The 13,267-nt window shown below is 40.8% G+C and overlaps 1 protein-coding gene across 1 annotated transcript; it reads right to left on the bottom strand.

The window, feature by feature from the left end:
- Positions 1-415: 415 nt before the first annotated feature.
- On the bottom strand, positions 416-2,018 carry foxd3 (forkhead box D3). Its single transcript, XM_076276076.1, has one exon. The coding sequence runs from the start codon at positions 1,773-1,775 to the stop codon at positions 672-674; it is 1,104 nt and encodes a 367-aa protein (XP_076132191.1). The 5' UTR covers positions 1,776-2,018; the 3' UTR covers positions 416-671.
- Between the last annotated feature and the right edge of the window lie 11,249 nt (positions 2,019-13,267).

Genomic DNA, 13,267 nt, shown 5'->3' with positions numbered 1-13,267 from the left:
GTAGCCTACCCTGCATTTGTACTAATAATTTCATTGATCAGACCCAGTGAAGAAAATTCAGTTTATTATTGGATCTATTGGATTTCATTTTTGTTAAATTAATTTTGTCTAACTGTATAGATATGCTATTATTTTCAACATAAGTATATCTGAAAATTATTCAACTTTCACAAAAGGGTACTGACTCTAATTGTGGTTCGTTTACATATTTATTAACAAAAGAATGCAGTTTACAACACAATAGAGCTACATAGATACATATATTTAAATTTTATAAACGACTATTCGTTCTATTTTATAAGAACATTTGTATATTTTGTTGTAAAAACAAAACAAAATGTCATAATTAAAAGGAAAAAACTCGCACTGAGTTTTCAATAAAAAAATAACATAAAAATAAAATAAGACAGCCTTTTCAGCGACTTTCATACAGTCCAAACTATGAAACAAAACAGGAAAATCCAAACATATTAAGTGATTTTTTTGTACAAATATTTACAAATATTACCTGTACAGATAGCATTCCTTTTCTTTTCTTTTCTCTTTTAAAATCTTTACATGGCTACATTTTGGCATACAGTGTCCAGTGGAGCCTCTTTCGTGCTGTAGGCTACAGTCTTCCCCCCAAAAACCGTGTGTACAAAAAATATTATTTTTTATTATTAGGCCCATCATTGGGACGGCCATTTGGAAACAGCTGCCGATGATACTGTAGGCAGAAACTGTCCAGAAATAATATTTGAAGGGACGCTGAGTATAGGGGCAATAGATGTCCGGGTGAGAGACAGAGATTGTGCCCCCAGTAAAGACTGCGCGGTTACAGGAGGCCGCAGGAAAGTCTGTGCATTGGACGAAGTGCTGGATACCCCGATGATATTCTCTATACTAAAAGATGGTCTGCTGGACGGTTCAGACTTGATCATGGACGCAGTGCTCAGGCTGTTGAGTTGAAGCTGTAGGCTTGGACTAAGCTGTGAGTTAAAGGCTTTGCGATTTAACTCAGCGGATGGCAGTAAGGGGACGGCGGGGGGAAGCATCGGACCCATTGGGGATATGCACGGGTACTGCAAAGCCGCCGGGTGCGTGTAGGCTGCCGGGTGAAATCCATAGTGACGACCGTAAGGATTCCCAATGCTATACGCCCCAAAACTCTGCATCATGAGTGCGGTCTGGTCCCTGAGAATGTCTGGCTGGACCCTCTTGAATCGTTTCCTCCTTCTAAGAAAGCTACCGTTGTCAAACATGTCTTCTGACGCGGGGTCCAGTGTCCAGTAGTTGCCTTTTCCAGGGTTGCCTGGTTCCCGCGGGATCTTGACAAAGCAGTCGTTGAGGGACAAGTTGTGTCTTATTGAGTTTTGCCATGCAGGAAACTTCTCCCTGTAGTAAGGAAAGCGATTGCTGATGAACTCACAGATGCCGCTAAGCGTCAACTTCTTTTGTGGACTTTGCAGGATGGCCATGGTGATGAGTGCAATGTAGGAGTAGGGAGGCTTCACCAGGCTGTTCTTCGGCTTGCTTTGGATAGCACCGGGGGAGCTGTCCTGTCCGTCCCCCTTCTCTCCCTCTCCGGAGCTTTCGCAGGGACTGCCGCTGCGCTCTTTCACGTCGATCTCTTCCATCTCGTCCCCTCGGTCTTGGATCCCCTGGCTTTCGCAATCACTGTCCCGCTCCATTCCCTCGTCGTCTTCTCCAACCACGTCAATATCCACATCGTCGGCTGTAAGCACCGTCTGACCGGACATATCGCTGGCACTGTTGCCTCCAGACAGGGTCATCACCGCTTACTTTACCCAAGAACAACCCAAGGTAAGAGTAGGGTCCGGTGCGGTCAGATCGGATGTCAACCAATTCTAAATGCAGGTCACTTCGGCCTGCCAGTGAAACTTACACTTTAGAAAATATTTCTCCACTCGACTGGCATCTGAAGTTTAAACACACTCATGCGTGTTTCACGCCAGATCTCCTACTAGCCGTATTTCCTAGAAACTAGGTGTGATTTCTGAGTGCGAAGTCAAGATGACACGTGCTTTTAAAGCCGGTTTTAAGGACTGTCTGATAGATTACTTTTCACTTAAAGATATACTATCAGCACTGTCACGTGACGTCGTGACGTCAGGAGCCCTCCTGTTAAACCATGCAATCTGAAGTTGTTTCATGGATTTGTCAACAAAGGGACAACAGTAATACTGCTTGCCACTACTTTCTGGCTTCGTTCGTCCGTCATAGACCATTTAACGGCAGTAGAGAAGGAGAGAGAAAAAGAAAATTGCCCAGCGTGATTGAAATCTCCAGCTCCGATGTGCATTAACGCGGCTGCGCTCTAAACCCAATTTTTACTTTGCTTAAACAAATTGTGTTGAAAGCTGCTGAACGAAAACGTCGACAGCTAAGTTAATTGAATCTCTTTTAGTTATTATTGTGTGCTCGTCTTTATATTGCATGAAATGCATTGATATTTTAAGTAGAAACGGCGGTTTCATAAAAAACAACTCGTAGCCTACCAACAGCTTAGAGAAGACGTCACTGTGACTTAAAATATACATAAAATTTCCGTTAACTTATGCAGAGTATTTTATTTATCACTCTAGCTTATAGTGCATGGTTTGCTATGTGTGAGATAACAGTGCAGCAACAATGAGAAAAACTAAAAATAAAGACTCTTAACTGGTTGTGCGGAGGTGTTAACGACCTAATCATTGCATGTGTTAGCATTTGAAAAAGTAGGAAATGAGGGAGCGGGCGAATGCATAGAGACTATTCAAAGCCGCGAAGGTGAGCCTCGCATGTGGGATGTTTCTCAAGAAAAGGATGTAGAAACGGAATACAGAACTCTTTAACATTTCCTGAGTTGAGTGAGAAAATGTTGCTCAATGTCATTGTACCGGAGGGGGGGCTGAAAGAACTCGTTTGACACGGATTAGCATGATTAATGGAAAAATAACCAACCTAATGCGTTGAAAGGATAACGTTTCCTCTTTTTTTTTAAAAAGGCCTAACATCTATTCCACGCATGTCTTCGGTGTAGAATTTCTTTAGGTGGACGAGGAAATCACAGCGCTGTAATTCGTTAGGCTACCCCTTTGCCACAACCAATATAACTGTATTGATTTGCGTCAAATAGCTTACCTCCTCCTGTCGTAATGAAAATATCTTTAATTGACAACAGAATCAATTATTTTCACCACCCCTCTGTCAGAGCTTACAAAACTGTGTAAATAACTTTAAGGTAGGAACAGAGAAGTGGCGCTCTCTGTTCCTCTCCTTTCCAAACGTGTAGCCTCGGCCTCCGTGAAGTGGAGAAGCGGCAGTCGGCAAACCTTGGCAGGGTTTCATGCATGCCATTATAAGCGAAGATAACCACACACACACACGCGCGCACGGACGGACGGACGGACCGGCATATGGACAAAAAAGCGTTTGTTTATCTCTGAAAGAATTGTCTAATTAAATAGACACTTGTCACACGTTTACACCAATGCATAATTCCACTGTGTTTCTGTTTTAGCCTGTATATTGTCAAATTAAATAGGCAGCACAAATATTGCTGCTACTATTACTAGTAGGCTACTAATACAACTGATAATAATAGTAATTATTATTATAATGGTAATATTAAGAGGCTAATAATGTCAGTTTACTGTATAATTTTAAGAATTTGCAATAGCCTATAATAATGGTATGACTGGTGTGCTGTTTCTGCGTCTGCATCATCAGTGATTGTTTGACCTCTAATCTGAAATCTATTGTATTTGAGCAGCCTCTTCATTGACATAGTCCGTTACGCAGTCTATCCTTTCATTCTCCAGAGGTACGTGTGGGAGTGCTGTTTCACTGAAAAGGCTTAACCACAGCACATAGAAGCGGATTAATGAAATCATATAGTTTATAATGCTGTTTGGCGGCGCAGGGAGGTCTCACCCGATTAAACGTGTATTGGGCTACATGCACTCAAGCAGGCACCCGGTGACCTGTAAGATCTCATGTCCATCAATACAGGCTACTTAGCAAATGAAATCAGCCACTTTCCTTTGACTGTGCGTTCGGAAATAACATTGTTTACTCACTCACACATTACTCACACATTAAACACATATTTAATATTAGGGAGGCTATTATCTCTCATTTCGTCGATGCTGGTGTCCTGTTGCCTTATTTAGAGTTTTTTGCTCAATGGGGTGGTGAATGTTTAAATTTATTTGGCATAATCCCACATCTTCAGTACAACATTGACAGCTAATTAGATGGTGTATCCCGAAGACAAATACTATAGTTAGCAGACATGTTTCACCATAAACACCTTCACTTGGGTCGACATCATGTAGACTCGTGCACCTCTTGGTGATGTTTAGAGACAGACTGTCTGACATTGTTTTAACATTATGCAGACCAGACTTTGTGATCGCACCACTGGGCTCTGAAAGACAGCTTGGGGGATATTACAGAAAAAGATCAAATTCGTCCTCCCTGTGATCTTTTGAAGCTCCATAAATCCGGTTTTATACTTGCACAGTTTGTTAATGAAATGTACATTTAAGCACACATGCACGGCTTAGCCCGACAAAACCTTTTAGAATAATAAGCTAACTCTTTCCACCATGAGCCTATTAGAGGAGGCAGCCCGAGCAGGTGACGGTGCGGATACAGCCGCTGCATGTGATTACCAAGCAAGGTCAGAAGCAAATAGCTCACAAATAGCAAAGCGGGATCGAATTTATGCCTAATTAAATCGCTGAAATAAAAAGAGATGGGGGAAATTGAAAGGTGTAATAGAGGGAACATTTCCATTCGAGTAAAGGAAGAGCGGGGAGCGGTGGGGATGACACACAGGGAGGATGTTGCACTTGAACCAAATGAGCAGTGCGCACACATCCGTGCAGCGCATGCATCCTAAAGGGTGTGCATTTCTTTGGGGACATATTTGAGTAGTATGCTTACGTGTTGTGGTTTCCATTACACAATATTAGATACCCCAATGCATCCTATGAGCACGTGTGAGTTAACATGGAGGGGTATTAGCTGGGTATAGGCAAACAGTAGAGGACGGGTGCACCTTACACGCCAGGCTCCTAATCGCCTCCGAGAGAGCACGCCTCTCCATCTCAACCCTTTCGTTTAGCGAATAACCTAAAATGTCGAAATGCGGATCAACCATTAAGCATTTTGCCTTTGGCTTTGGGTTAAGTCTCGATTACATGTCATGGGTAGGCCTGTGGTCTGGCTTTCATATTTGGGTCTGTTTTGTCAGTTGTACATCCAACATCTCCGCAATTCCGTTATTGTGAGATGTTGCAGGACAAATTACGCACATTCAGTGTCTCACATTTACATAGGTCCACAACTTAACATTTGCATTATGTTGTCTGTGGCGCTTAAACCGCTCCTAACATATTGATTTACCCTTTAGCTATGCTTTGTTAATGTAGTTTAAGACTATCCGGTTTATAGCTGACAGAATAATGTGGAGAATATGTCCAAGGCGAAGATGCAATTTCGGCATTAGAGGACTAAAAAGAAATTATAATGTACACAAATGGAATGCAAATATTTTACGAAAGGTCGAGCCGATTTTTCTGTAGAAATATTTTTTGAAAAGGCGACTGATTTAATTAATCATGATCGAACACTTGGGGCACCGAGCTTGTAGAAATATATGATGAATTAATGGCATTGTTAGCGTGCTTTTAATTACGGCTATTATGTTAATTATTTTACATCAACGCAGAATTATCAGCATGTCATATTTAATGAAAACGAGCTATTCCCTGGAAAACTGTTCTTTTCATTTCAAAAGGGAAGTGCCCATGTCATGCTTGTGGTAAAAAATGACTTTTCATTTAAATTCAATCTTTAATTGGATTTTCCACGGTCGACACCATGGTTCCCTCAAGGCTATACCCACCAGAAGGCAAGATCTCAGCCCTTTTCCCTCCGAATTCACCATTTTCACCCCCTTGAAGAATCCACTCTATCAACCTGCAACTTTCTGTCAAACAATATGATGCAGCTCATTTTTAACCGTCCCTTATGTAGGATCAGCGCCTAGCCTCTTGCCGTCACAACAATGCACAAAGGGCCAAAACAGAGAAGCTGTGTCGAGCCTGGTAAATGCGACCGAATATAACGACATAATTGCTTTGGTATACAAAATAGAAAATGACAAGATCGAGGTCGTAGCCAGAATCAGTAAAACAGTGGTCAAGGCCCAATGACCCAAATCTCAGTTTATCCAAAGAATCCTTCCTCTTCCTTCGAATTTTTCACGTTCCAACCATAATTCTTACCGATGCAGAGATTAATCTAACGAATATGATTTTTTTTGTTTTATGCCATTAAACACATATTTATTTATTTAACATCATAATATGTGGAAGAACATTAACAGGATACAGTTATCTTAATTTTAAAACCTACATGCGCAGATATAAATCCCAATCCATATGCTTATTTCAAGAGATTTCATTTTTATTTGTAAAAGGATATATTGACCCCAAAAACATTTTGCACAGTATGACACAATGGGACCCTATAATACAAAAATATGGATTAGTATTAGGAATTCGTTTGATCACTGAGCGTCTGGATTTTTTTTTAACTTGCGTCAGTACTGAAAATGTCAGTCGAATCTATAAATGCCTAATTATGCATAGATAACGTGTGCCTTGATGCTATATTTCATTCATTAATGCATAACTTGTTACATGTTGCCTTGTTGCTTCTATAAGTAAACAATCTACATAACTTCCAGTGTATGGTGAGTTCTCCATCCTATTACAGAATAGTCCAGCAAGGCATTCACATATCCTTCAAATTGACGCAACATCTTAAGAGACTCTGGTGAGGCATTGCTCTCCGTGCATCGCTGCGCCATCCAACCATGTCCTATAGCGAAAGCGTAATGTGGTGCTGCATGGTGCAGGGTGGGAAAATGACACGTTGAGACGAGCTGAATGCACACAGGATTAACATCCCAATGTGTTTTGTTAAGTATGTGCTATGTTACCCGGTTTGTACGTTTTATTGTCATTTATATTAGGTCTGAAGTAGCACATTAGCACGACGAGAAAGTGTTATTTGAGAGAAGTGTTGTAGGTTGTAAATAGCCCGAATTACACCCTTGTACCAAGTAATGTTACCTTCCACAGGTTTGGAGTCTTAATACATATTATACAATAAGAGACAATCAATAAGAAGACCACAATTTCAGTATACATATAGATACATATTTAACAACACACACACACACACACACACACGCACACAATTGTAAGTATATATGTAATTGTGAGTATAGATGTCGCCTTGTTTTAATTATTTTAATTGGATATACGTTGGTTATATTTTTGTTAAAATTGACACAGTCGATCTTATATTCTATGGGCAGCCACGCACAGCGACTGAAAATGCAATGAAGCCTTCACCCAGTAATATCAGAGAGAATAAGCAACAGAACTGCCCAAAAGCAGCATGGCCACTTTCATTCACGATAGGGAAATTCCAGGTGATATATTCATTTGTTAACACGCACCTGTTTTTGTGAAGAGGGTTTGCTGCCCGTGCTTGTTTCAGTGGAGTTCCTTTCCTTTCAGTCCGTTTTAAGAAATTCGGCATTTTCATCGCATAGTTCATATTAGAAAATACAGTAAGCTTTTTACAGTAATCTATCCTACGAAGGCCCTAAAGTGTCTGAGAACATTTGCACCTGGCTCTTGATATAATTATATTCATGGTCTGGCCTCTATTTTGTCCTCATGTTTCCCTTGAAGTCCTCCATAAACATATGTTAAACCAAGACATGTTTCATTCAGTTGACACGGCCTCTGCTGACAGTACATGTAATAATATGACAGCAACAAAAGTAATACGGTGGGTTTCCATGCCCATTATTTATGTCAAAGGGAACTGTCATTCTTTAGCCTGGTTATGGCGCCTCCCGTGCCGTGCAGGTACTGACCCTTGAACTCAATCTTTTCCTGGTTATTGATGCATACATAGCCTATCTGTAATATCACTCTAGATTAGGCTACCTTTCCTACCAACAGGCCTATTCTAATAATCTGTCACACGTTGAGTGAGCATCGACTTCCTTTACCATGGCTTAAAATAAAATTACGGGAATTGTGTTTGATGAGAGAAAAACTTTGGCTCGTGAGAAAATCGTGGCGACTAACCCAGGTAGCCAATTTAAAGGGTTATTGAGCGCCGCAGAGGGTGTCACACGGGATCTCATTGAAGCAAAGCCGTGCAGTGCCCAAGGCACCGGTAATAAGGTTAGTGAGGGATATCTGTTGTCGCACTCTAGACTCTACGCCGGAATGTTGTGGGCACAGATGTCCTCGGCCAAGATACAGGAACTAGCAAAGAAGAAATATCCTAAGAAATCTAGGTTTAGCGTGTTTTAGGCTTAGAGTATTTTATTAATTTGGTAGACTCAGTGCTAAGGCTTCATTTTAATTAGCCTATTCTTACTGAAAAATAGCCCAAATAGCTATTTTGTATGTCATGCAATTTTGTTAAATTTTTTTTGTGTTTCTTATTTGCCAGACTAGTTCTTTTATTTTACGATCTAGGCCTACCCATTAAGATACTATACGCACATTATTGAATTGAAAAAAATATAATGTCCGCAACACTGATAGCAGTGTTGCGGACATTATATTTTTTCAATTGAGTAAGTTTTCTTTTGTCCTGCACCTGCCAGAAGGTGGGATGTGCACACAATAACTGTTTGCTGTACGCACATTATTGACCTTAATATTACAAATATGTAACATTCGTACCATAGGCCTACAACATTATCTGTGCAATTAGCCTATTGTTGTTCATGTATTGTCTGTCAACCAAAAACCATATCGCTAGACCTGTTCGCCACATGTTACTTGATTTTGTAGCCATTCGGTGGGTCTATATCTAGCCCAATATGTAATTTAGGGATTTATTCTTATCTAAATCGAATGATGCTTAGGGACAATTGTAGCTTGGTGCAACAGCCTAATATTCCAAACAATAAGAACTTAATCGAATTGCTTATAATTAATGTCATACATCGCATTGCTGGAACAACTACTTTCTAAGTTGATCTCTTAACCTCTCACCAAACAAAATGCTTATAACTTAAAGGGGAAAAAAACTGTCCAAAGCCTAAAGTCAAGAACAAGAGCATCGATATTTCCCCTCTGTCTCTGAAAAGTGCAGTCAATGCCTTCTATTCATATCGCATGTGTCTTCTAGGTATGGCCTTTGTCATTAGCTAATAATTCTCTTTTGAGTCTCACATAACTTCTCAACTCTGTACTTTTACAAATGCCTCCCGGCTATAAATGCTAATGAAATCTCTTTGCTTAATTTGATTTTGCTGGTACACTTGCTGTTATGGCTGAACTTTCCCACGAGAGAGACTGACTGAAGACTCTCAAATCCTTAACGGGAAGGAGGGAAACATTCCAAAGAGCCGAGCACACCATTTCCATAATTACCCATTTGGCAGCCTAATGACCTTCTGTAACAATAAAAAGATCTCTTGTTAATTCCATCTCTGTTGCTGACATTCAGATCTCTATCTTACATGTTGAGGTTTACAAGATAACAAGTGTACTTTCTTTTTTCTCCCCCCATCAAAGAGCTCTCCATTCCATAGCTTCAACGCATAGATGGGATGAAAAAAGATAGTGTTGTGCTCACATGTCGCACTTGTCCGCTCAAACTTGGGTCATTTATGGTTTCCTGATATTTCAAAGATGAATTAGAGACAATCAATTTTCCTGCTACGCTTTGAGTGACGGGAATGAAGCACAGATTGATTAAAAAGTTCACCCCCTCACATATAATTGCGACTAGTTACTTCACGGTGCAAAGAAAGTCTACTGCTTTTGGTTAGCAGTTTAGTCTGGTTTGGCATAAACCCCTGTAAAAGAGCTTCGTGACTAGGAAAAGACAAGACTTATACATGTTTCCCTCAACATTCCACAGTAGGCCATACTACTATTAGCACCATATAACTATTTATATGCATGTTAATGTCAGCTAAATAACGGGTCATATATTATAAGTATGCAGAGTAGCCGATTTAGCTAGAAGTAAATATGATGTATTTCTCGTAGGTTGGTAATGTAAAAAAGGCCTATTAGTAGGACTAAATCTTTCTTTAGCATTCACCTGACGGATATTTTAAATTCCACGACTATAGGCTATTTTAATGTTTAAATATACATGTAAAAGGCCTAATGCAACTTTATAATTTAGTGTAATATCGCTGCTTTGATAAAACATGGCGTACTCTGCAGGTGTAAAAGCACGTCGATAACAAGCTCACTATGTCAGAACAAACACAGAGCCAGTGTGCAAGTGTTTCCAGGACAAACCACGATGAAACACGCAGGTGATCATGAGAGAACGTCAAAAAGGAATGCTATACAGGTAAAAAAAAAAAGTTCCCACATAAAAAATAATTGTTGCGACCTTATGCATGCAGCCAATCATTACTCTATTTCACTACCTATTTCACCACACATTATTTTATCATTTGGGAAGATTGACCAAATGTGCCTGAATTATACAGCGTTTTTTGAATAGTTAAAATCATGTTTTCCTCTGTTACTGCTACACTGTACTGGACTATAATGGTAGTAGTTCCATTTTCATGTGGCCCTGCTCCTGAAATGTATATTGCCTGTTTTTCTTCTTAAATATAATGTTGATATTGTAACTACACACAAATAGATGCACCTGTATATTAAGAGTATGTTATACGTTAACTTCTCATTCAACTGATCCTTGCCTTGGCCATGTACACAACCACAACCACAATGCAAGTGAAAACACATGTTCATCAAACTAAACTGAGAGAGATCACCTCCTACACAGACACACACACACACACACACACACTGCCGTCATGTCATAAAATCATTGTATGAACTATTTATTAAACAGTGTAAAACAAAGCTGTCTGACTCCTTTTCTGTAGAGAAATCCAAATTCCAGTTATCAATGTCACACTGACAATGATTTCAACATCTGCCATCTGTTGGGCAAAACAGGTAATGATGTTTCAGCTCTGAAATATTTGAAACATGATGTTCAGTCATGAAATACTTCAAAGAACTTTTGGCAGTTGCCTTTGTCCCTGCATTTGACAGAAGCACCTTGAATGTGATAGTTTCACCAACCCCTACTTCTTATCACTTTTCCCGACATCAGGTTTGAGCTGAAAATGTCTACTGAAGGGCTATAATGTGGAACATTACATGATGTCCTGTATATGTGTGCATTTCTGTTTTGATTCACACACTATATATATGATAAACACACACACACATATGATTGCAAGACTGTGAATAAATGCAAGGTCCTATTGAAACGACGGCCAGTCTTCTAGTCTGCAGTTCAGCAAGAGGGTGGTAGCCCTGCAGGTACTCTGCTGTCAGGCCCACTGCCTCTTGTCAGGATAGCCGTGCACATTGCTGTCCTCCCTCCATCTCAGCCTCTCTGCAGCAGGCTCTCTCCCTCCACGCTGCACTGCAGCTGTCTGAGTGGCGCTTTGCTGGGAGACTTTGTGAATGGCCACTAATGGCCACGTGTTGGGTGTTGCGCATGTTGTTTTCAGTGAGTTGCCCACCATTACAGGCAGGACCTTGCGGAGAATCAGGCTATTTGTATTATTTAAACACATAATAAAATCATCAAAGCGCGGAGGCAAATTGTCATTTGGCAGCCCGGGAACTTTGCCCTACTCTGCGGCGGTCCGCACTAGTAAACCAAAGGACCCGCTAAATGGCTAATGGGGCCATGTGATTCAACTTGAGGAGTGCTTAGAACAGCAAATTCAATTATCATGTTAGAATTCTGCATGAAAACAATCTATACTAGAAATTAAGGACTATTCCCGTCAGATGACTTGCATCTGCGTCTAATTTCATTTGGAACAACCGAAGCCCTTCTTTGAATGTTATCAAATGTTTACAAAGTGCCTAATGTGCTAAATGCAATCAGTGAATGCTGCAGTAATTGTGAGCCAGTGTCAGAGCCCAGCGCTGCCTGCTTTGATCTTTTCGGAGGTGTCCCCAAGGGCAGCAGGATCAAAATAAACACTGGCTCTGGACCCAAGCAAAGGCGTGGCTGGGTCACTCCACTCTCTGGGTGACACTGGTATGGTTTCCGTTGTAGCATTGGGATCCCATGTCCAGACATCTGTGGTCAGTGGAAGACTGGTATTTGTCTGTGTGAGAGAAGGCAAGCAGAGCTATTACTGATAGTGCACAGCTCATCTGCTGGACTTTGGGTTCCTGAAACTCTTGTCTCGGGAGGATGATTTCCACAATCACTTGCTAGCTTGTAAACATTTTCTCTCCACTGTGATTGCAATCTTGTTGGATGCTGCTCTGCAATATCCCACCACCCATGCTTTCCACAGCTTCTGCAGGCCAGACAGATGCACAAAATCTTTAAAATTCAGATGTGCAGGTGTATAATATAAATAGAAATGCATTCTCAACATACAACCACACCTCATTCAATCAGCCTGTTTACAGCATTTTTGTGATGAGCCATAAACCTATAGCCCCCCCCCCCCCCCCACACACACACACCCTAAATCCCTCCACCCCCTGAAGTTTTCCCTTCGTACAAAGACACTATTCTCCCTTCCTCCCCAGTGTTAGTCCTCTTTATCGCCTAGCCTGGGGGTTGCCTCCCCACCCCCCCCCAACCCCTGTGCCCTCATACACACACTTTTGTCTGTGGAAACCACATATTAAATTTGTCTGCCACAGGCTCCTCCATGGAAGACTCGGCGGGATTCTTCTGCGGGTCATTCATCTATGTACATGGTTTGGACATACATTCCAGACAAAGAAAGCCTAGTGAGTGATAATATTGAGGAAGTTACATACATTTCAAAGACTTTCACAGGCCATTGCATGCTCTGGCTTTCCACAACATCAGAAGGATCTCGAAGGGCCAACAAGAGTTTTGTTTTACATTAAGTTGGCCTCGTGTTTTTTTTCAGCACTGTTTTCTGATCATTAGATTATTTACCCAGTTTAAGTGACTTATTCAGACAGCGCATTCTATAGTGGCTTTATATTACATTTACACCAGTCTGATGCAATACCAGTGCAATAAAGGTACACATTCTCTTATAATACCTTATTTGAAGTTCACAGACACAAGTGGTGCCTTTGTGATGGGGTTTTATTATATAGCGGTCATCCCTACATGATGGGATTATAAATACTCTTACATCATGTCACACCATTGATACTGGTACTAA

The sequence above is a fragment of the Alosa pseudoharengus genome, unplaced genomic scaffold, assembly GCF_046254945.1.
Source record: "Alosa pseudoharengus isolate Yale_2024_CS ecotype anadromous, Long Island Sound unplaced genomic scaffold, YU_APseudo_1.1 YU_APseudo_1.1_scf_11, whole genome shotgun sequence".
Lineage (NCBI taxonomy): Eukaryota > Metazoa > Chordata > Actinopteri > Clupeiformes > Clupeidae > Alosa > Alosa pseudoharengus.
The sequence above is the reverse complement of the archived record's forward strand: the minus strand, read 5'-3'. Positions and strand labels throughout refer to the sequence as shown.

Excerpts from the sequence above, each read along its gene's own strand:
- foxd3 (XM_076276076.1), bottom strand. The coding sequence starts at position 1,775 with ATGACCCTGTCTGGAGGCAACAGTGCCAGCGATATGTCCGGTCAGACG.